The sequence below is a fragment of the Salmo salar genome, chromosome 09 (assembly GCF_965601325.2).
Source record: "Salmo salar chromosome 09, fSalSal1, whole genome shotgun sequence".
NCBI classification, from domain to species: Eukaryota; Metazoa; Chordata; class Actinopteri; order Salmoniformes; family Salmonidae; genus Salmo; species Salmo salar.
This window is the reverse complement of record NC_138299.1, coordinates 37,384,741-37,409,969: the sequence shown is the minus strand read 5'-3', so window position 1 is coordinate 37,409,969 and position 25,229 is coordinate 37,384,741. Positions and strand designations below refer to the sequence as shown.

General features: G+C 42.1%; 1 protein-coding gene across 1 annotated transcript; it reads left to right on the top strand.

Annotated features, from left to right (window-relative positions):
- Window positions 1-1,079: 1,079 nt before the first annotated feature.
- LOC106611267 (gamma-aminobutyric acid receptor subunit rho-2) lies at window positions 1,080-25,001 on the top strand. The gene is made up of 9 exons (XM_014211295.3): window positions 1,080-1,728; window positions 3,513-3,619; window positions 18,655-18,722; window positions 19,738-19,961; window positions 20,982-21,064; window positions 21,436-21,576; window positions 21,816-21,968; window positions 22,282-22,502; window positions 22,814-25,001. The coding sequence occupies exons 1-9, from the start codon at window positions 1,586-1,588 to the stop codon at window positions 23,162-23,164; spliced, it is 1,491 nt and encodes a 496-aa protein (XP_014066770.1). The 5' UTR covers window positions 1,080-1,585; the 3' UTR covers window positions 23,165-25,001.
- Window positions 25,002-25,229: the final 228 nt, after the last annotated feature.

The window sequence follows — 25,229 nt, the reverse complement described above, 5'->3', positions numbered from 1 at the left end:
CAGCCGGTACATGAGGTGCCCCAGGGACTCCGGTGCCTCAAACACCCCAGCACCTCTAACCCCCCTGCGGATCTGAGAGCCAGGTCCCATCATGGAGCCCAGGACACCCCTGGGAGTGGCCCTTATCTCAACTTGAGAGGAAGGAAGAATCATAGCGAGAATAGGCTACTAAGGGACCAGCCGTTGCATAGAGCAACTTTGAACTTTGTCAATTTGCAACAAGTGATACATAATTATAATGTTTTTCTTCTACTACAGATGCAGTTTTATCTTAACTTTATTGCACAAGAAGTTTATCTCAAAGTTGGCTCCATCTAGCCCTATAATATAGCCTATAGGCTACTGTTTACTACTCGCACCCTCAGCATCTCATCTCCACTCAAAACCTCATCAGAAGATTAGTAGCTGCAACATGGTCTCAGAACATTTCGTATTATTCTGTATTTAAATCCACGACACTGAGGGAAGGCTGGTCGGAGGAGCTACAGGAGGATGGACTCATTGTAAAGGCTGGAATGGATGAATGGAACGGTATCAAACATATGGAAACCACGTTTGACTCCATTCCATTAATTCCATTCCAGACATTTCAATGAGCCTGTCCTCCTATAGCTCCTTCCACCAGCCTCCACCATTTAATATGATATGTTACCTTCCGTATGGTATGTATTCATTTGTGGATGTCCATCTTTCATTTCGTATGATATGTTATGAATTACAATTCGCATGATATGTTATGAATTTAAATTTGTGGCTAGCTGGTTAACGCTAATATTAGCTAGGGTAGGGGTTTAGGTTAAGGTTTGGGTTAGCTAACATGCTAAGTAGCAAGTAGTTGCTAAAGTTGTCTGTGATGAGATTTGAACACTCTACCTTTGGGTTGCTAGACATTCATGTTATTCGCCTACCCATCCACCCTAACCAACCACCCTCCTTTCCTTTTGGTGTAAGTAACCTTCTTTCTTATGTAACCATACCAAATTTCACATACTTCACTTTCAAGCATTTCGCTACTCCTGCAATATTATCTGCTAAACAAGTGTATGTGACCAATACATTTGACTTGATATCATACTAATTTCTCTATCCCGGATTTACATTTACTATGTTACATCTAGTCTATGAGACCAGGCTGGATTAGTCGTAGGACAATCTCTGCGCCCCCACTGTGCTCTAGGCTACTTTCGTGTTATTTTGAGGTTACACTACATAGTAATACATGGTTTCATCAAGCATGTTGAACATGCCAGTAGTGCAGACGCGGTGCTCCATGCCTGCATGTGTGCTTGCTGCGAGTCTGCGTCTGCTACAATGACCAACAGTGTGGTTGCGACCGACTGCTGCGCGCATCGAAACAGCTGTGCAGTTGCTAACCAATGACAATCGGAGGAAATCTTTCGGAGTATATATTTCCAAGCAACCTACACATCATCAAAGCATCCCTTTTGCAATGCCTGTCAGAACGCTTGGTTTTCCGTGAGCGAGAAGATGCGTTGGTATTCAAAGCCGTATACCTGTAGGACAAGTCATGGACTGAACGGGGTTTTGGACTCACTTGTGGAATTTTCTGCTTGCCGGTGGCACGATGCCTTATCTGACTAAACCGCTGTTTTTACTCTTCTGTTTGGTCGTTACCGGGGAATGCCGTAGGCTTGGACACCGAGTACGGAGATGGACGGAAACCGTGGAGACGGCAAAGCATGGACCAGAGACCGCAAAGCATGGCCCGTAAGTGGTACCCGAATATTGATCACCCAGGTGTGGGTTTTTGGTGCGCAATTGTTCAAGATCTGTTCCATGTCTGTCTGTCTGTCTGTCAACATGGGTCATTGCTATGATGTGTCTGGACTTTTAATGTCATCTGAGGGGTACACAATATTCTTCTTCATCAAAGGTTGAATTTCACAAAACTTGATATCACTCTTACTTGATGCAGTAGATTAGAACATCATGATAAACCCTGATGATGATGATGAAGTAGAAAAATAAGATGTTGATGATCATTGCGATGAAGATGATTATAAAGATAGTGATTGTGATGATCCACGCAGACAATCAACATTCAGTGTTGATATAGCCTAATCATTCATTGTGCACTGCAGACAGAATTGGACATGGAAAAAATATTCAGTAACTACAGTCATTATAAAGGGATATAGGAGAAAGATCTCTATCTGGTAGCAATTGAGCCTGAGGATGAGGTTAAAGAGTGACAGAAAGCAGTGCAAATGCATCATGACCCAGACAGAAGGTGGTCGTTTCAAGTTTTACACTAGACAGCCAGGGAAGAACCTATAGGTACTTGTTGTTCCTCCTCATCAATGACAGGTTTGCAGCTGGCAGCCAGTGGCTCCAGTACGATCAAAGCACGGCCACGTCTCTCAGGCACGTTTTGTCTATCTGTCAAAGATGGGAGCGGGCTGCAGAGAACATGCTACTGTTATCATCAGGGCAATCTCCAGGCATAAAGGACATAAGCACTGGGAAGCTTGATAAGCTAGCTCGCATTGCTAATAATAACGTTAGCTAGCTTGCTTAACATTGACATATGGTCAAACTAACTACATTCTCCATATTGACAAGTTCTAATTGTGTAAAAATGATTTGTAATCATCTTTTGGTTGAAAAGGTGAAAGGTCGGTAGTCAAACATCACAACTTAGTTACTCCAGGAACAACATTTTCTCGGATTTTCCCATTTGGAGGGTCGTTCAAGTGCAATTTACCACTGGGAACTATGAGCTTCCAATACCACATTAAATCAGTAATGGCCAAACGTGTAGAATAGCAGGAAATTTGCTTTAAAACTAATTTGAAAAACTGAAATAAATTATCTCCACCCCAAAATTAGTTTCATGAAATATGTCATAAAATTGCCACATTTTCTCTCCGCCCCATAGCAAAATGTGTAGAACTTCAGAAAACTTGCTTTAAAACTGGAACATTTTCTCTACACCCCATGGCAAAATGTGTAGAATTGCAGGAAATTAACTCTAAAATAAGAAATGTTCTCTCCACCATCAATGGGGGGGCACTAAAATGTCTCACTTAGGGCCCCCAAAAAGCTAGAGTTGGCCCTGGTTATCATTGAAAAGCAACATTTCCCATTCAGCTTTGATTGTGCTTGATATTTACATTTTTTATTGAACCTTTATTTACGCAGTTCTATTGTAGCTCTATTGTTCCCATTGAGACCAAGGTCTCTTTGGCAAGGGAGCCCTTTACAAGAATAGGCACATTTGTAACCAGTGCATTTAATGGAGTCAAAGGCTTCCCAAATAGCACCCTATTCCCTATATAGTGCACTACTTTTGTGCACGACCAGAGCCCTATTGCATTATGCTCATAAGTAGTACACTAGGGAAAAGGGTCCCGTTTAGGACACAGACACATTCCGATTCCTAATGGCTTTCGCAATAACGCTCATTTAGAATGTCCTTTGTGTAAATTATTCCACCAGTTATCAACTCATCATTCATTAATATGGTGTTGTCTTGTTTTGTCATCTCCCAGTTCCTTGACAAAGAAACCTCCAGATGTGACCAAGAACCGCAAGCTGAAGACAGAGCAGCTTCTGAAAGTAGATGATCATGATTTCACCATGAGGCCGGCATTTGGAGGTAGGGATCACACACACGCACACGCACACACAGACACACTGGCCGAAGAGACCAGATATGCTCTTATTGGATGGTTTTTGGGGGACCCCATTTGTATGTAAGATGCCATGTAAAACACAACATGCAGGAACTTCTATTAGATTTCCCATTCATAGTATTTACCTACCTTAGTTGAATGCAGTCTGGATAATAACATCTGCTGAATGTGAAATGGTAATGCCACGTATGCCATTTCCATTGTGCTAGTTCACTTCACTCAGTTACTGATTTCAATGGTTTAGCTGTTAGTCCATTCAGAGTACTGTCCAACATGACAGGTCAATTACACACCTTCAGTAAAGGGAGAGATTGTGCTCAATTCTTATCCTCCAATTACATAAAATAAAACTTTATTTGTGCAGCACATTTCAGACATGGAATGCAACACAATGATCTTTACTGGGAAAAAAACTAATAAAAACAATGAAATATTTACCACAAAACAAACATAAGAGGATAAAAACTAAATAACAATAAAAACTGAACGATTTAAAAGCACCCTAAGGAAAAGCAAAGCTAAAACGGTGTTTCAAGATTTAAAAAAAAATTATCCACCATTTTGCCCCGCTCAGGATCTCTTGGAAGGCTACTCCAGAGGCTGGGGGTATAGTAACTAAAGGCTGCCTCTCAATGCCTCTTGGTCCGAGGCTATGGGATAGTTAAAAGGCCAGTGCCAGAGGACCTGAGGGACCTACTGGGTTCATAACTTAAAAGCATGTCAGACATTTATTGGGGTGCACAATCGTGGGTTGCTTTAAAACCAAATGAATTATAAAACTCACAGGCAGCCAGTGCAGAGACCTTAACACCGATGTAATGTGTGCTCTCCGTCTGGTCTTGGTCAGTACCCGTGCTGCAGCATTCTGTATGTTTTGCAGTTGACCAATGGCTCTCTTGGGTAGACCAGACAGGAGAGCATTACAGTTGTCAAGCCTGCTTGTCATAAAATCATGGATGAGTCTCTCTGTATCAGCCTAAGAGAGAAACGGACGCACCTTGGCAATGTTCCTCAGGTGGTAAAAAGCTATTTTGGTCACATTCCTAATGTGTCATTCGAAATTGAGTTCAGAATCTAAAATAACACCTAGGTTTTTTACCTAGTGTTTTATCTTTATTGTCCGTGAATTAAAATGGGTGGACAGATTCTCTCTGTGCTTTGTCTCCAAAATTAAGTACCTCAGTCTTGTCTTGATTTAGCTGGAGGAAGTTGTGAGCCATCCAAATATTTAAATCACTAATACAGTCTAATAATTTATCCTCTGGCTTCACAGAAACATAAAGTTGTGTATCGTCTGCGTAGCAGTAAAATCTATGCTGTGCTTTCTGATAACGCTGCCAAGGGGGAACATATATAAACTGAACATTACCAGAACCAAAATCGAACCTTGTGGAACGCCACATATGATATGTATTTTCTCTGAGTTATGTTCCTCAAGGGTGATAAAAAACTCTAGATCGGTTAAATAGATCCTAAACCAATTTAGAACTGGACCGGAGAGTGCAACCCACCTCTCCAGTCTGTCCAGAAGGACATCATGGTCAACAGTGTCGAATGCATCACCTTAAATCCAAGAGTACAAGGACGGAGAAATGTTTGGCATCTGTGTTGGCTTTAAGATCGTTTACCACTTTAATTAAGGCTGTATCTGGGCTGTGGAGGGCCGGAAAACCAGATTGGAATTTTCCAAAAATACAGCTGGCATTTAAAAAATCTTTAGCTGTTTGAAAACCAATTTCTCCAGAATTCTGCTTAAGAATGGAAGGTTGGAGATTGGCCCAAAATTGCTAAGAGCTGAAGAATCTAGATAACTTTTATTCAGAAGGGGTTTCATAGCAAGTTTTAGTGCAGGTAGGAAATTGCCTGTGAACAGGGAGTGATTAACAATAACTTGTACTTCTTCAGATATTAAATTAAAAACTGTTTTGAAGAAGGTGGTGCGGATTGGATCAAGAAGGCAGGTAGAAGGCTTAAGTTATGATATCACTATCTTGAACATATCTGTGTCAACCAGGGAAAATAAATCCATAGTGCCTTTGTGTGGTAGGCTAGGGAACATATCATCAAACTTCTCATCAGGTCTTGCTTGACTGATACCCAGCCTAATGTTTGTTTTTTATCTCTGAAATATGCTGCAAACTCATCACATTTAGTTGTGGAGGAAAGTTCACATAGGTTTGTGGGGGTAGGATTTATCAGGCCATCAATGGTCAAGAAGAGAATTCTCAAATTATTCTGATTATTAGTGATCAAGTTAGAAAAATGAGCCCGTCTGGTATTTCTAATCGCCTTGTTATATAGTTGAAGTCGGAAGTTTACATACACCTTAGCCAAATACATTTCAACTCAGTGTTTCACAATTCCTGACATTTAATCCTAGTAAAAATTCGCTGTCTTAGGTCAGTTAGGATCACCACTTTATTTTAAGAATGTGAAATGTCAGAATAATAGTAGAGAGAATGATTTATTTCAGCTTTTATTTCTTTCATCACATTCCCAGTGGGTCAGAAGTTTACATACACTCAATTAGTATTTGGTAGCATTGCTTTTAAATTGTTTAACTTGGGTCAAACATTTCGGGTAGCCTTCCAGAAGCTTCCCACTATAAGCTGGGTGAATTGTGGCCCATTCCCCCTGACAGAGCTGGTGTAACTGAGTCAGGTTTGTAGGCCTCCTTGCTCGCACACACTTTTTCAGTTCTGGCCATTTTCTATAGGATTGAGGTCAGGGCTTTGTGATGGCCACTCCAATACCTTGACTTTGTTGTCCTTAAGCCATTTTTCCACAACTTTGGAAGTATGCTTGGGGTCATTGTCCATTTGGAAGACCCATTTGCGACCAAGCTTAAACTTCCTGACTGATGTCTTGAGATGTTGCTTCAATATATCCACATAATTTCCCTTCCTCATGATGCCATCTATTTTGTGAAGTGCACAAGTCCCCCCTGCAGCAAAGCACCCCCACAACATGATGCTGCCACCCTGTGCTTCACAGTTGGGATGATGTTCTTTGGCTTGCAAGCCTACCCCTTTTTCCTCCAAACATAACGATGGTCATTATGGCCAAACAGTTCTATTTTTGTTTCATCAGACCAGAGGACATTTCTCCAAAAAGTATGATCTTTGTCCCCATGTGCAGTTGAGAACCGTAGTCTGGCTTTTTAATGGCAGTTTTGGAGCAGTGGCTTCTTCTTTGCTGAGCATCCTTTCAGGTTATGTCGATATAGGACTCGTTTTACTGTGGATATAGATACTTTTGTACTTGTTTCCTCCAGCATCTTCACAAGGTCCATTGCTGTTGTTCTGGGATTGATTTGCACTTTTTGCACCAAAGTACGTTCATCTCTAGGAGACAGAACGCATCTCCTTCCTGAGTGATATGACGGCTGCGTGGTCCCATGGTGTTTATACTTGCGTACTATTGTTTGTACAGATGAACGTGGTACCTTCAGGCGTTTGGAAATTGCTCCCAAGGATGAACCAGACTTGTTGAGGTCTACAATTTATTTTCTGAGGTCTTGGCTGATTTCTTATGATTTTCCCATGATGTCAAGCAAAGAGGCACTGAGTTTGAAGGTAGGCCTTGAAATACATCCACAGGTACACCTCCAATTGACTCAAATTATGTCAGTTAGCCTATCAGAAGCTTCTAAAGCCATGACATTATTATCTGGAATTTTCCAAGCTGTTTAAAGGCACAGTCAACTTAGTGTATGTACACTTCTGACCCACTGGAATTGTGATACAGTGAATAATAAGTGAAATAATCTGTCTGTAAACAATTGTTGGAAAAGTTACTTGTGTCATGCACAAAGTAGATGTCCTAACCGACTTGACAAAACTATAGTTTGTGAACAAGAAATTTGTGGAGTGGTTGAAAAATGAGTTTTAATGACTCCAACCTAAGTGTATGTAAACTTCCGACTTCAACTGTATATGACAAGTTACTCACTCAGAATATCGTAATGGACCTGCAACTTCTCCTGCTTGTTAGAAAAGCAAAGCACAAAGTTAGGTTCTTACTGTCTGGAACCTATAAATACTTTGCCATAAATACAATTATACAGTAGTTGCATAATCAATTAGATTTACTGTCTTGGACCTGAGTTTTAAGCATAGATTTATAGTAAGAAGAGCGGACATCCCCATTCAAGTCAATGATGCCATAACGGGTGCACTGATTCTATCCTATTCTACTCTATTTTAATTCTATGGTTTTAAGCCTCTTTTTCGGTTACCTCCAAATAATTACATTTCTGACATCCAGCTACCCCACTCTAAAGCATCTGAAAAGGAATTATTCAAGCTGTCTACTAAGTTGGCACATACTGTAAACTCTAGCTTGTTATAGCCTACAAACTTGACTCCTCGTGTTCTTTGTGCAGTAGCGTGTTGAGAACAGTTCATGAGATGCTTCATGGATTTCCTGCTCAAACTGTAAGTGAATTTAGAGAGTATTTCTTAGTGCTTTGAGTCTTTGAAATCTAAGCAGTAGACTTGTATTATTGGATGTGTTCAGATGAGACTGTTGCTCAGGGCTAGTCTTTGTGTTGATGCACATAAAAGTTTGCTTCGTTCGTCGCAGCCGAGATATCTACCAACCCAAACTTTAGGATTGTTTTCTTTGTGACAAAGACAGCTTTTTTAACGATGTTTGGAGATGCTGCATTTGAAAACGAGAGAAAAGAGAGGACAGAAAGAAAGAGCATGCGCAAGTCTTCTTTTCTTTTGATGTTATCTTCTCAACTTGTTTGTTGTTTGGAGCCGATCTGATGAAAGTTTCTGTTTTGGGGGTGTAGAGGGCCTTGTCTTCTCTCCTTGGCTGTGACAGGGATCATTACTGCAGGGGAGCGAATGTGTGGCACATCGATCAGCAGGGGGTCACACACACGCACACACACACACACACACACACACACACACACACACACACACACACACACACACACACACACACACACACACACACACACACACACACACACACACACACACACACACACACACACACACACACACACACAAACACACGAGGATACATGGAAACTCACTCACCCAGGCTCAGACAGTAACAGTAGCCTCATCTCCTCTCCCTCTCCTCTCCTCTCCTCTCCTCTCCTCTCCTCTCCTCTCCTCTCCTCTCCTCTCCTCTCCTCTCCTCTCCTCTCCTCTCCTCTCCTCTCCTCTCCTCTCCTCTCCTCTCCCTCTCCTCTCCTCTCCTTCTCTGCTCCTCTCTTCTGCTCCTCCCTCCTCTCCTCTCCTCTCCTCTCCTCTCCTTGAAGAGAAACACGCCTGTGGAGTTATACAGGACCAGTACAGAGGATCTAGTGGTTTGTAACTTTCTGCATGCAAATGGCCCAGTAAAGGAGATTTTCCCTGTATATGCTTGGCTTATTTTAGCCCCTCTCCTTGCATTTTAAAAGGTTGTGGGAAGTTTAAAGCTAATGTATACATGTCTTGGGACGCATGCAGTTAGTAGGCTTACATTATGAAACTGTGTTGCCCTGCTACCCTTAGACTGTATAGTCATATAGTTTGACATTTCAGGTGTTTCATCCGACAAAAGTGAAAAGGTCTAATCTAGTGCATTGGTAGGATGGATTCATTGCTATTAATACAGGGTAAAATAATGCATTAAGGCATTAATCTTGTTTATCCATGAAAAGGGGAGTACTCTGGTATCATGTGATGCATGGAGATGGAGAGAGAGAGAGAGTACTGTGCACCATTCACATGATATGTACTGGATGTCAAGTGAAGCCACAGTGTGCATGCTTTTCAGAAATGTGCTGGTTTAGTGGAATTAAGGATTTATCTCAGTCCACAAGGTCAACAGTGAGGTTCACTCTTACTCTTTAACCACCACAATAAACCACACAGTGAAGTTCCCTCTCACAGCCGAGGAGTGGTGTGGAGAGGAGAGGAGGAGAGGGGAGGGGAGAGGAAGGGAGTGGAGAGGAAGGGAGTGGAGAGGAAGGGAGTGGAGAGGAAGGGAGTGGAGAGGAAGGGAGAGGAGAGAAGCGGAGAGGCCAACACATTGTAAACACTTTTGCCACTGTGTACACAGAGACATTACTTCTCTATGGCTGGAATATGGCTATGCTCTGCTGTGACATTCATGAATCTGCCAACTCAGAAGTGTCATGAATAGCAGTGGTCGCTAACATAATCCTGAACCACCCAAGTGGCGTGCTCTCCCGTGTATGTGTGTACTGTTTTATGTGTGTGTGTATTTGTGTATTTGTGTATTTGTGTCTGTCTGTCTGTCTGTCTGTCTGTGTGTTAGAGGTCGACCGGCATGGCAGATTAATTAGGGCCGATTTCAAGTTTTCATAACAATCGGTAATCGGCATTTTTGGACGCCAATTATGGCCGATTACATTGCATTCCACGAGGAAAATGCTTGGCAGGCTGACCACCTGTTACGTGAGGGCAGCAAGGAGTCAAGGTAAGTTGCTAGCTAGCATTAAACTTAACTTATAAAAAACAATCAATCTTAACATAATCACTAGTTAACTACACATGGTTGATGATATTACTAGGTTAACTAGCTTGTCCTGCGTTGCATATAATCAATGCGGTGCCTGTTAATTTATCATTGAATCACAGCCTACTTCGCCAAACAGGTGATGTTTTAGCAAAAGCGCATTCGGGAAAAAGCACAATCGTTGCAGTAATGTACCTAATCATAAACATCAATGCCTTTCTTAAAATCAATACACAGAAGTATATATTTTTTAAACCTGCATATTTAGTTAAAAGAAATTAATGTTAGCAGGCAATATTAACTAGGGAAATTGTGTCACTTCTCTTGCGTTTATTGCACGCAGAGTCAGGGTATATGCAACAGTTTGGGCTGCCTAGTTCGTTGCGAACTAATTTGCCAGAATTGTACATAATTATGACATAACGTTGAAAGTTGTGCAATGTAACAGCAATATTTAGACTTAGGGTTGCCACCTGTTCGATAAAATACGGGACGGTTCCGTATTTCACTGAAAGAATAAACGTTTTGTTTTCGAAATGATTGTTTCTGGATTTGACCATATTAATTCCCAAAGGCTCGTATTTCTGTGTTTATTATATTATAATTAAGTCTATGAATTGATATTTGATAGAGCAGTCTGACTGAGCGGTGGTAGACAGCAGCAGGCTCGCAAACATTCATTTAAACGTCACTGTGTTTGCCAGCAGCTCTCAGCAATGCTTGATTCACAGCGCTGTTTATGACTTCAAGCCTATCAACTCCTGAGATTCCTAAGACAACAACATAGCATGGCAGCAACACATGACAACACAGCATGGTAGCGACACAACATGACAATAACATGGTAGCAACACAACATGGCAGCAGCACAACATGGTAGCAGCACAAAACATGGTACAAACATTGTTGGGCACAGACAACAGCAAAAAGGGAAAGAAGGTAGAGAAAACAATACATCATGCAAAGCAGCCACAACTGTCAGTAAGAGTGTTCATGATTGAGTCTTTGAATGAAGAAATTGAGATAAAACTGTCCAGTAAAATAGTTTTTTTTGGGGGGGGGGCTGTTCGAGCACACCCATTTTTTTCTCAAGGCAAGCCAAAGTCAGTAGCTGAAGGAAGGTAGGGATTCTTTAAAATAGTCTTTGTTGTCATTCAATGAAAGATGACTTGTTTTCAGTATTTCATTGAGAAATACTGCACCAAACATTATTGTTATTATTACTATTTCTTTTTTATTAACCCATCCACCACCTGCTAAACATCTTAGTTAGATGTCAAATTGAGAGACTAAGATCTCCTTGAGTTATTTTAGATTCATTCAGACTATTCTGCCTATGGCGTCTCAAGATGGACAAACAGTACTATTGCCGCTTTTTTCTAATTCTTAAAGCAAAGGTCTTTTAAGGGAGTATGCGAGCACCAGCCGAACTGAAGCATGCTGATGCCTTAGCCTAGCCTACCCATCGCATCTAGATTTGTATTGACCGCTGTAGCTAGCTGCTAGCCTTAGCTTAGCTTAGCCTAGCCGGAAACATGGCTGGATTTGGGGCAGAGGGAAAAATGGGCAGTTTTATCATGCTATTCTACACATTTTGTCATGAGGCTAAGAGAACATTTTGCAGATTCAAAGCTAATTTCCTGCAATTCTACACATTTTTCCATGTCTAGAATTGAGACTTACAGATGGCCCTCAACCCCCCCAAAAAAGTATATATATATATTTAGGTCGGAGCCCCGGGGCACGTGCACTTCGTGCCCATTCGTAAATCCAGCTCTTTCCGGAAATGCTAACGATCTTGACCAGATTAAGCTGTCAGGGGTTTCTCCTGCTGACCGCGTGGATTAGCACATGATGCACCAGGGACTTCTGCTGACAGCTGTTTACCATCCATAACTCTCTTTCCCAACAAACAGACTAAATGGGCTGCAAGGCTAGCTTAGTTTAAAGGACACAGTTAAATTAAAAGTACTGAGTAGTACTAAGATTTACAGTACGGACAGTAATGAGTAATACTAAGACTTACAATACAGTTAGTACTGAGTAGTACTAAGACTTACAGTACAGACAGTACTAATACTTACAGTACAGACAGTAATGAGTAGTACTAAGACTTACAGTACAGACAGTACTGGGTAGTACTAAGTATTACTGTAACATACATAACACTAGTAGTGACATCGTCTTACTGAACAACATTGTTGGGGTGATCAATAGATTTAAATTGAGACTTTCTGAATCCCAAATGGCATCTTATTTCCTACATAGTGCACTGCTTAGGAATAGAGTACCGTATGTGATGTAGCCTCAAGACATTACCAGTTTGCAAACGTTTTCTTTTTTTCAAGTGAGACCCCATGTCTGTAGGCCTACTTCACTTTGTTCCACAAAGCACTAAATGATGGCAACATGAGGTTCTTGGACAGAAGTGCATGGGGTTTGCATCAGTGCATTTTTTATTCAGTCACTCCAGGAGGTCTTTTTACCCTCAGTTGATGTCCTTTAAAGACATTTTATGTGCAATATGCTACCACGTTTCTGATGTGGAGTTGGAATGTCAATATTATGAGTTTTTCATTAATTCATAGGCCTACTATTAAATCATTCATATCATCCTTTAATGCAAATTGACTCCAGACAACTTCTGTCTGTACACAGTGTAGATCCCTGGTGTAGACAGTGTAATACTCCTGATAATAGCGTCTAGACTGCTGCACTATTACAGTCGTCACTTAGTTCAATGAGTTGAGATGTCACCAACACAGTAAATGTTTTTAACTTTCACTACCAAAGGAGTGCTTTTGCTATTTCAACTAAGGCTGCATACATACTTAAAGGGGAATGGTAACACGCTCCTTAAAATTACCCCTTTTCACAATTATTATTTATTTATTTTATTTATTTCACCTTTATTTAACCAGGTAGGCAAGTTGAGAACAAGTTCTCATTTACAATTGCGACCTGGCCAAGATAAAGCAAAGCAGTTCGACACATACAACAACACAGAGTTACACATGGAGTAAAACAAACATACAGTCAATAATACAGTAGAAAAATAAGTCTATATACAATGTGAGCAAATGAGGTGAGATAAGGGAGGTAAAGGCAAAAAAGGCCATGGTTGTCACGCTTATCTTCGTCTTCTGACGATATTGCGAAATCGTCGTCTGAAAAGGTAGACCAAAACGCAGCAGGCATGCGGTTGTTCATTTTGAACATTTAATTAAATCAAAACGAACACAAAAAACAAGAGACCGAACGATCTACTGACAGTCTGCAAGGCACAAGGCTAACACAGAACAATCTCCCACAAATAACAAACACACCCTAATATATGGGACTCTCAATCAAAGGCAAATAGACAACACCTGCCTTCAACTGAGAGTCCCAACCCCAATTAACCAAACATAGAAACAGACATACTAGACTAAACATAGAATACATGAAAACCAAACAGTGCCCAAAACCCCCGGAATACTTAAATCAAATGCCCCTTCAACAAACACACCAACCCGAACCACATAAAACGAATACCCTCTGCCACGTCCTGACCAAACTACAATACCAATTAATCTTATACTGGCCAGGACGTGACAATGGTGGTAAAGTAAATACAATATAGCAAGTAAAACACTGGAATGGAAGATTTGTAGTAGAAGAAAGTGCAAAGTAGAAATAGAAATAAGGGGGTGCATAGGAGCAAAATAAATAAATAAATACAGTAGAGAAAGAGATAGTTGTTTGGGCTAAATTATAGATGGGCTATGTACAGGTGCAGTGATCTGTGAGCTGCTCTGACAGCTGGTGCTTAAAGCTAGTGAGGGAGATAAGTGTTTCCAGTTTCAGAGATTTTTTGTAGTTCGTTCCAGTCATTGGCAGCAGAGAACTGGAAGGAGAGACGACCAAAGGAGGAATTGGCTTTGGGGGTGACCAGAGAGATATACCTGCTGGAGCGCGTGCTACAGGTGGGTGCTGCTATGGTGACCAGTGAGCGGAGATAAGGGGGGACTTTACCTAGCAGGGTCTTGTAGATGACCTGGAGCCAGTGGGTTTGGCGACGAGTATGAAGCGAGGGCCAGCCAACGAGAGCGTACAGGTCGCAGTTGTGGGTAGTATATGGGGCTTTGGTGACAAAACGGATGGCACTGTGATAGACTGCATCCAGTTTATTGAGTAGGGTATTGGAGGCTATTTTGTAAATTACATCGCCGAAGTCAAGGATCGGTAGGATGGTCAGTTTTACGAGGGTATGTTTGGCAGCATGAGTGAAGGATGCTTTGTTGCGAAATAGGAAGCCAATTCTAGATTTAACTTTGGATTGGAGATGTTTGATGTGAGTCTGGAAGGAGAGTTTACAGTCTAACCAGACACCTAGGTATTTGTAGTTGTCCACATATTCTAAGTCAGAACCGTCCAGAGTAGTGATGCTGGACGGGCGGGCAGGTGCAGGCAGCGATCGGTTGAAGAGCATGCATTTAGTTTTACTTGTATTTAAGAGCAGTTGGAGGCCACGGAAGGAGAGTTGTATGGCATTGAAGCTCGTCTGGAGGGTAGTTAACACAGTGTCCAAAGAAGGGCCAGAAGTATACAGACTGGTGTCGTTTGCGTAGAGGTGGATCAGAGACTCACCAGCAGCAAGAGCAACATCATTGATGTATACAGAGAAAAGAGTTGGCCCAAGAATTGAACCCTGTGGCACCCCCATAGAGTCTACCAGAGGCCCGGACAACAGGCTATCCGATTTGACACATTGAACTCTATCAGAGAAGTAGTTGGTGAACCAGGCGAGGCAATCATTTGAGAAACCAAGGCTATATTTATAGTAAAGTTAGGCATAAAGATGAATGAAATAAATACATTTGACTATAGAGTTTTATTATAATGTAACTATAAACAAAAATTAAATGGAGTGTTCAAATCCTTTTTAACTTTTGACATTTTGAAATCCCGCACATCCCATTCAAGTCATGGTATTGATATTAGCATTTTTTTTACATACTGTAAATCGACATGTTTGTTTTGAAATAGAAATTCAATGTACCAGCCATCACCATGCTGTTAATGGATTTATCTCAAGTTGTAAAAAGAGAACATTGCATTGATGACTACTATGCAGAAACAGTCAGAAACTATTGATCTCCTGGGTCTCTATTAGTCCAAATGTCAGAACTGGGACAAATTTAGGGCAAATCGAACCAAGGTCAGAGTGAAACGATGCAGATTGGCTAACTGTGTGTGTGTGTGTGTGTGTGTGTGTGTGTGTGTGTGTGTGTGTGTGTGTGTGTGTGATATGTGTGTGTGTGTGTGTGTGTGTGTGGGGGGGGGGGGCTTATCTGATATCCATAAGCCTGATATACACACACACACACACACACACACACACACACACACACACACACACACACACACACACACACACACACACCCACTGAGTTAAAAACCAAAGGGAAATGAAAAGGTTTGCCCAGTGGGGAGTGGGGGTGTTTATTCGAACATGTACCAGCATGGTTTACCCAACACAGAGTCGTATGAATGTGGATCTAATCTGATCACAGATTCCCCAGGAGAGATATGTACATACATGTAAACAAATAACCAACAGATTGTAGGATGTGTTGCTGCATGATATACAGTAGTATCTATGGCAGACTGAAACAACCATGTAACTCCAGTTCTAGATCTTTCCTCTGGCTATAGTTATGTGTCCGCATGATGTTAATAGATGTCATTTAGAGTGAGGATGTAGCACTTAGGTTAGTTACAGTATTGTCTGTGCTAGTTATCCCAATTAACAAAATACTTTATTTCACCCAGTGATGCAAACACAAATAGGAAGTTGCATCATGTACATCATATCGCATATAGTGGCAAAGCTGGTTTGTTCTATAATTGCTTCCACAGACAAGCTAATAACCATGCATCTTATTAGGGGAAAGAGAGGCACTTTGAAATCTCTGCAATTCCCAAATGGCACCCTATTCCCTAAATAGTACACTACTTTTGACCAGAGTCCTATGAGCCCTGGTCAAAAAGTAGTGCACTATAAAGGGAATAGGGAGCCATTTGGGATGCTCATTCTCAGCCCATATACTATGATTGATGAAGAAGACGGATTCCGAAGCAAAAAACTTGGAATACGTTCCTCATTAAGTGATTTTGAACCACATAAAATCTAAAAGCAGCTGGCAGGCAAATCCACATTTACAACCTCTTCTGAAATGTCAGCTGTAATTTTTATTTTCTCTAATAATGTCTTCGCTGCAGTGAATCTGTCTCCATATATCAGTAGATGCTATTCTATCCAGATAATATTTAGGGCTTGTCCCCCTCTGCCTCTCACAGAAAGTGTATGTTTAGATCCCAAATGTCAACCTATTCCATGGGCTGTGGTCAAAACACTATAAAGGGAATATGGTGCTATTTCAGATGCAGACAGTGATAATTCCTTTATCATTTTAGTAATCCCAAAGTGCCATAAAGACCCCTACTCTGCTGCTGTCTCAATGGCTTTGGAAGGCACTGACTCTAATCTGGCATTTATCATCTCTAATCTCATCAGATTACAGACTGTATTGATGCATAAAGTGTATGACATAGAGGTATGCAGGAGACTATGTGCTGCTGCGTGACAGTACGTGTTATACATACTGCACCAGACTGGCAATGTGAAGTGGTCTGATTAATATTATACTCATTTTGAGGAGGTCGTAGGTTGTCTGATTTACAGAAATGGATCAATGTGAAATGTAATGTCTTGCGTCAGGTCAGAGAAGTGAGTCCAGATGTCATTCACTGTGTGCTGCAACCTATGTTCTTCATCCTGGGCTCGTATTTCTAAAGCGTCTCAGAGTAGGAGTGCTGATCTAGGATTAGCACCCCCCCGTCCATTCATTTTTTATATATATATAAAAAACAAAACTGATCCTAGATCACCACTCCTACTCTGAGACACTTGTGCCGAGTTTCCATCTGAGATTTTACCCCATTGTTCTACCCAAAAGGCTCAGACTTTTCTGCTTCCATCTATGCGGGCCAGCACCCCATGTCTCACTGGGCCACGGCTCCAACGGACCTGCTCTGATTTAGAGCCACTGATACTTTTCAGATTGTATTTACATAACAATGGCTAACTGTGAACTTTAACACTTACTTACAAAGCATTCTGTTTGCCACAAGTCTTTATTGTCACACTCCTGACAGAAACACCATAATACTAGAGCTCACATTATCATTAAACACTGGCGACAAGCTGGTGTGGGGTAAGTGTTAGGTGGAAGTGCAGCATTGATGAATATTGAACATGGCACTGTGGGTCTCGTATGGACCCTGGTCCTCCTTTGAATTACACAGATTCAAATGTTACTTACTGGTGGCCCCTGTGGGCGTAACAGGGATACTGCAAGTCCAGTTATTACATGGAAAGGCAGAGAAGACAGAGGCTTTTCCAGTACTTGGCCTAGTTTTTATTGTCAGAGTGCAGTTGCGTAATGTGGGCTTGATTCTTTGCTCCTCTGCCCCCGAACTGCTGAATTGGTTCTAAACCCTATCATTTCCGCTCCCTTTAAGTCTACAGTACTAGACTTGAGTCAGGTTTTGACAAATGAGTCATTGCCGAGCAACAATTTCGCTGTAAAGTTCAAAGCTGAATCATTGACTTAATTGCCTGTAAGGAAATAGGGTACATCCGCTATAACTAGGTGTCACCGTCTATGAGCCACCTGATACTTTAAATAGGGTACAGAAGCTGTAACTAGGTGTCACCGTCTATGAGCCACCTGATACTTTAAATAGGGTACAGAAGCTGTAACTAGGTGTCACCGTCTATGAGCCACCTGATACTTTAAATAGGGTACAGAAGCTGTAACTAGGTGTCACCGTCTATGAGCCACCTGATACTTTAAATAGGGTACAGAAGCTGTAACTAGGTGTCACCGTCTATGAGCCACCTGATACTTTAAATAGGGTACAGAAGCTGTAACTAGGTGTCACCGTCTATGAGCCACCTGATACTTTAAATAGGGTACAGAAGCTGTAACTAGGTGTCACCGTCTATGAGCCACCTGATACTTTAAATAGGGTACAGAAGCTGTAACTTGGTGTCACCGTCTATGAGCCACCTGATACTGGTATACTTTAAATAGGGTACAGAAGCTGTAACTAGGTGTCACCGTCTATGAGCCACCTGATACTTTAAATAGGGTACAGAAGCTGTAACTTGGTGTCACCGTCTATGAGCCACCTGATACTGGTATACTTTAGTTTGTTTAATGCAAAATGAACACAGATGTTACCTCGCTCCATAACCAAGGTGCATGAATTGAGGAGCTAACTGAAGAGAAGAGGAAATATAGCAACTTGGAGGACATTGGAAGTGGATAGAAATGCTTGTTCATTGTTAAAACCAACACCTTTTGTCCCATAGCCTTCATCCGTGTTTCTATATGCTGTATATTAATATGCTGTAGTTTGTTCAAATCATTTTATCTGTGGTTTCTTTCTTTTTGTTTCCCAGGCCCTGCTATCCCAGTCGGAGTGGACGTACAGGTGGAAAGCTTGGATAGCATCTCAGAAGTAGACATGGTAGGTTGAAGCTATCCCAATTTTTCTACTCTGAAGTTATGACGCAACAACTTCAACTCCGCATTGTGGAAATTATGTGAGAGTAAAATCACCACATCATTAACATTTAAGTCATTATTTCCTGTATCCAAGTTGACATGGTTTGTTGGAGTATTTTTGTGCTAGCTAAATCCCTTGAGATCTAACAGACTGTAACATATTGATAGTTGTTATTGACCATGCAGATGGGCATCATAATGATGGGTACTCCCAACTGTTGCTCTTATTATATAATGAGAGTGGGCTGAAAGAGGGGGTGAGAGGAAGAGGAGGAGGAGGAGGGGTAGTAGGAGGGGGTGGAAGTGGGGAGGAGGATGCAGAGGAGGAGGAGAAGGCGTAAGTGGAGGAGGAGGCGTAAGGGGAGGAGGACTAGGAGGAGGGTTGTAGGAGTAGATGGAAATGGAGAGGAGGAGGCAGAGGAGGAGGCATAAGTGGAGGAGGAGGGGTAGTAGGAGGGGGTGGAGGGGGGAGGAAGAGGGGGAGGAGGAGGCGTAAGTGGAGGAGGAGAAGGAGGAGGTTTCAGTCTCTTTGTAGTAGAGCTCAACCCCAGAGGTGTGAGCGGTTACAGGGAAATCAAAGAGACTGATCTGAATTTATCTGCTCTGTCCGTTGACTTTCAGCCTACACTTAATTTCATCCCCAACAGGATTTGAACCCAAAGTTCTGTAAGCTCTGACAGCTAGGTTTAAGACTTGCATTTTTATAATATAGTACTTTTTGCAAAGTCATAGCTTTATTTTCTGGGTATCCTAGAGTTACTATCCTAGAGTATGATGATTCACTGGGCATAGTTTTGCACAATTGCTGGATGTGTTAGTTTTTCATCATAAAGGTTTTACATTTAAACCATTCCATTGGTCCACTCACCTTGGGAAGCAGGAAATGCAAATCTAGCACACCTACTGTTTCCATTTTCCGGTCATCCACACGTTAGTTAGACATTAAACCCTTCCCTTCCTCTCCTCTCCTCCAATAGGACTTCACCATGACCCTGTACCTGAGACACTATTGGAAGGACGAGCGTCTGTCCTTCACCAGCTCCACCAATAAGAGCATGACATTTGACGGGCGTCTTGTCAAGAAGATTTGGGTGCCCGATGTGTTCTTCGTCCACTCCAAGAGATCCTTCATCCATGACACCACCACAGTCAACATCATGCTCAGGGTCTTTCCCGACGGACACGTTCTGTACAGCCTGAGGTGGAGCTGGGATGCTTTGGGGACTAGGGTTGCAAAATTCCAGTCACTTTTCCAAAATTCCCATGTTTTCCAGAAATCCTGGTTGGAAGATTCCCCGAATCAGAGGTAGCAGGAAATCCAGAATCCTCCAGCCAGGATTTCTGGAAAACCTAGGCATTTTTGCAACCTTACTGGGGACATTGTGCAGGTCATTCTTTGTCATGCAGGGTTGGGATCAATTCAGTTTTCAATTAACTTTCTAAATTGACTGGTGCTAGTGCTGGGCTGAAACAAAAGCCTACACACGCTGCTCCAAAGTGATTGACTCCTCATATTGTCAATACTTGGAATGATGTACTTAGCTGTTGACTTAAGAATTTTAAATGTATTCAGTTTGGAATATTAATAGTATCCTAACTTTTTATACTAAACATAACATGCTTCTGTGCAGGATGTAGGTATGTTGACAACTAGACAAGAAGATTCATTTGCATTTTGCTCCTGTTGTTTGTTAAAATTAGAAATGTGCTTCTGGCTGGTGATGTTTTTTTATTTATTTTTTTATCTGTTTTTGAAAACTAGGCCAAAATGTGAAGGTACTACTAAGTTGTTGTTTAATGCCAGATAGTTTGGTCTTTTATGATGCTCAAAGTCATTCACCAGACAATGGATGCACAAATTGTGTTTTAATGGCTTGAGAACATGCTCATTGTTATTCATGTCAGTGGCCCTGTTTTTTCACATCGTCTACTACATACAGTTATAGTCAGTGTTGAAGTTTTGAATTGGTGTGTGTGGAACAGTAAGGACAACATAAAGGACCAACTTTATTTGGTGTTGTGAACAGGTGATTCAGTGTAGCGAGTCCGCACTCCAAAAAAATGAGATTTTCCAAGTTATTTGATGCTATTTATTTATTTCAGAATGCAAGAAGAGCCTATAATATCTACAAGAACATGATGTTATGTGTTGTAAGGCTCATGGAGGAATCTTAAAGTTGTTGATGTCACATCATGGATCTGTGTTGTCCTTACTGTACAGGGTGACAGTGACAGCAGCCTGTAACATGGACTTCAGCCGCTTCCCTTTGGACACCCAGTCCTGCTCCCTGGAGCTAGAGAGCTGTGAGTAGGCTAACTTTTAGAATTTTATAAAAAATATTAATTGTCCTTTAGAAAATATGTCAGGGCATACTATTTCGTATTTTTTGTCTATAGTATACACAAACAGAACAGTATTATTGAGAATATCTAAATGTTTTTAAGCTTTATGTAGGCAGTGAATAATTAGACGGGTAGACAGGCAAAGAGTAGAGACCCACAGATGTCAATTTCATTGAAAACAACATTGATTCAACCAGTGTGGAAAGTCAGAAAGACAGGGATTGAACTCAGGACCATTGGTTTATACAGTACATGTGCATTTCCTGCTGGGGTTGTTACCACTGGTCCACACAGGCACCACATTTATCTCTAATGCTGGTTTTGCCCCCCAGATGCATATACGGATGAGGACCTGATGCTGTACTGGAAGAGTGGGGATGAGTCCTTGAGTACGGATGACCGTATCTCCTTGTCTCAGTTCCTCATCCAGAAGTTCCACACCACATCTCGGCTGGCCTTCTACAGCAGTACTGGTAATAATCACCATAGCCATGTGAGAATCACATATTCCCAGAAAAATTCTGCTAACTTTGCCAAAATTCTTTGGTTTTCCAGAAATCCTTGGTTGGAATAAGCACAAAATCTGGAATCCTCCAACCAAAATTTCTGAAAAATGCCTGGGAATTTTTGGAAAGTTACCAGAATTTTTCAACCCTACCAGTGATATTATTATTGATCCATACCTACCCATTGTGTTCCTCCTCATGTACAGGCTGGTACAACCGTCTGTACATCAACTTCACCCTGCGTAGACACATCTTCTTCTTCCTGCTTCAGACCTACTTCCCGGCTACCCTCATGGTTATGCTGTCCTGGGTGTCCTTCTGGATCGACCGCAGGGCTGTCCCAGCTCGTGTCTCCCTAGGTAAGATGCTAGTGCTACTATGGAAGATCAATATTCAGAAGTGTTACAGTTAATGCTGTTTCTAATGCTGCTTAATGCCCTCATTGCCAGATGTCTGGCTTTCTGTAGTTTTTCACAGTTATTACAGTGTATTTCAGAGGTTGGAATAATACAGCCATCTCTGTCAGACCTTTTTAACGTGCTGGTGTATGATGAAAGTAAACATATTTAAAGATAGTTTGATTCTTCGACAGGGTCTGACTGTCTTCTTGGAAAAGAATACAGAAGAGAGCAATCTTGAACTCTTGTTATTTCCTTCTCCTGTTCCCTGCAGGTATCACTACAGTGCTCACCATGTCCACCATCATCACTGGCGTCAACGCCTCCATGCCCAGAGTGTCCTACATCAAAGCAGTGGACATCTACCTGTGGGTCAGCTTCGTGTTTGTCTTCCTGTCTGTCCTGGAGTACGCTGCTGTCAACTACCTGTCCACCGCACAGGACCGCAGGGAACGCAAGATGAGAGACGAGATGAGGGAAAGGGCCAGGTCACAGGTAATGAAATGCTACCACAACACTGTGTGTCTAAAACCTTTTTCGAAGACAAAATCGCAATATCTCTTGAGAATACAGTTTGCTCTTTATTTCATGCAGTTTGGTTGGATTAACAGACACTTCTGACGCGTTATACTTTCTTGTCTCTTCTACGACCAAATCTAACGTATGCCAACACATTCATTTTGGTCAAATCTCTCATTGACATGAATTCAAAAGTTCAAATTACAGGCTTGCATCTCAAGTTAGTTTAGTTACATTTTCCCTGGCACAACCTCTGTCTTTCCCTTACCTTCTCTCCTGACCTGCAGTCGCTACCCTGCACCTGTGGCATGTCCCAGACCAGGACCATGCTATTAGACGGGACCTACAGCGAGGCGGACACTAACAGCCTGGCCGGCTACACCTCAGGAACTATGGGGCCCGAGGAGGACATGGATATGCCCCGCGACATGATGACTGAGAAGCAGCCTCCTGGAGAACACACAGTGGTCCACCTGTCTGCCAGCAGCGAGTCAACGACAACCAAGAAGAAAGGCATCAGGGCCCTCAATATTATCCAGAATACACATACCATCGACAAGTACTCCAGGATGTTATTCCCTGGCTCCTATATCCTATTCAACATAATCTACTGGTGTTCATACTGTTTAGGAGCGTAGGGTCTAATGTTTAGGAGCGTAGGGTCTAATGTTTAGGAGCGTAGGGTCTACTGTTTAGGAGCGTAGGGTCTAATGTTTAGGAGCGTAGGGTCTAATGTTTAGGAGCGTAGGGTCTAATGTTTAGGAGCGTAGGGTCTAATGTTTAGGAGCGTAAGGTCTAATGTTTAGGAGCGTAGGGTCTAATGTTTAGGAGCGTAGGGTCTAATGTTTAGGAGCGTAGGGTCTACTGTTTAGGAGCGTAGGGTCTAATGTTTAGGAGCGTAGGGTCTAATGTTTAGGAGCGTAGGGTCTAATGTTTAGGAGCGTAGGGTCTAATGTTTAGGAGCGTAGGGTCTAATGTTTAGGAGCGTAGGGTCTACTGTTTAGGAGCGTAGGGTCTAATGTTTAGGAGCGTAGGGTCTACTGTTTAGGAGCGTAGGGTGTAATGTTTAGGAGCGTAGGGTCTAATGTTTAGGAGCGTAGGGTCTAATGTTTAGGAGCGTAGGGTCTAATGTTTAGGAGCGTAGGGTCTAATGTTTAGGAGCGTAGGGTCTACTGTTTAGGAGCGTAGGGTCTAATGTTTAGGAGCGTAGGGTCTAATGTTTAGGAGCGTAGGGTCTAATGTTTAGGAGCGTAGGGTCTAATGTTTAGGAGCGTAGGGTCTAATGTTTAGGAGCGTAGGGTCTAATGTTTAGGAGCGTAGGGTCTACTGTTTAGGAGCGTAGGGTCTAATGTTTAGGAGCGTAGGGTCTAATGTTTAGGAGCGTAAGGTCTAATGTTTAGGAGCGTAGGGTCTAATGTTTAGGAGCGTAGGGTCTAATGTTTAGGAGCGTAGGGTCTAATGTTTAGGAGCGTAGGGTCTAATGTTTAGGAGCGTAGGGTCTAATGTTTAGGAGCGTAGGGTCTAATGTTTAGGAGCGTAAGGTCTAATGTTTAGGAGCGTAGGGTCTACTGTTTAGGAGCGTAGGGTCTAATGTTTAGGAGCGTAGGGTCTACTGTTTAGGAGCGTAGGGTCTAATGTTTAGGAGCGTAGGGTCTACTGTTTAGGAGCGTAGGGTCTAATGTTTAGGAGCGTAGGGTCTAATGTTTAGGAGCGTAGGGTCTAATGTTTAGGAGCGTAGGGTCTACTGTTTAGGAGCGTAGGGTCTAATGTTTAGGAGCGTAGGGTCTAATGTTTAGGAGCGTAGGGTCTAATGTTTAGGAGCGTAGGATCTACTGTTTAGGAGCGTAGGGTCTAATGTTTAGGAGCGTAGGGTCTAATGTTTAGGAGCGTAGGGTCTAATGTTTATGAGCGTAGGGTCTAATGTTTAGGAGCGTAGGGTCTACTGTTTAGGAGCGTAGGGTCTAATGTTTAGGAGCGTAGGGTCTAATGTTTAGGAGCGTAGGGTCTACTGTTTAGGAGCGTAGGGTCTAATGTTTAGGAGCGTAGGGTCTAATGTTTAGGAGCGTAGGGTCTAATGTTTAGGAGCGTAGGGTCTAATGTTTAGGAGCGTAGGGTCTAATGTTTAGGAGCGTAGGGTCTAATGTTTAGGAGCGTAGGGTCTAATGTTTAGGTGCGTAAGGTCTAATGTTTAGGAGTGTAGGGTCTACTGTTTAGGTGCAGTATTGGCCCTGGTCAATAGTAGTGCACTATCTAGGAAATAGGGTGCCATTTGGGATGCATCCTATGTTCATCATATGAATGTGTTTAACACACTCATCAAGGACAAGAGAGACTGCAGTTGGTGTTTACATGGACATTTGGTACTAATGGCTAATATTTTGGATGGACTTTTGACTGGGGCACTGGCCTATATGAGACTGATCTATACTGAAAAAATATATGAATGCAACATGCAACAATTTCAACAATTTTCAACCAATTGAAATTAATTTCTTAGATTCTAATCTATGGATTTCACATGACTGGGCAGGGGCACAGACATGGGTGGGCCTGGGAGGGCATAGGCACACCCACTGGGGAGCCAGGCCCAGCCAATCAGAATGAGTTTTTCTCCACAAAAGGGCTTTATTACAGACAGAAATATTCCTCAGTTCCATCAGCTGTCTGGGTGGCTGGTCTCAGACGATCCCACAGGTGAAGAAT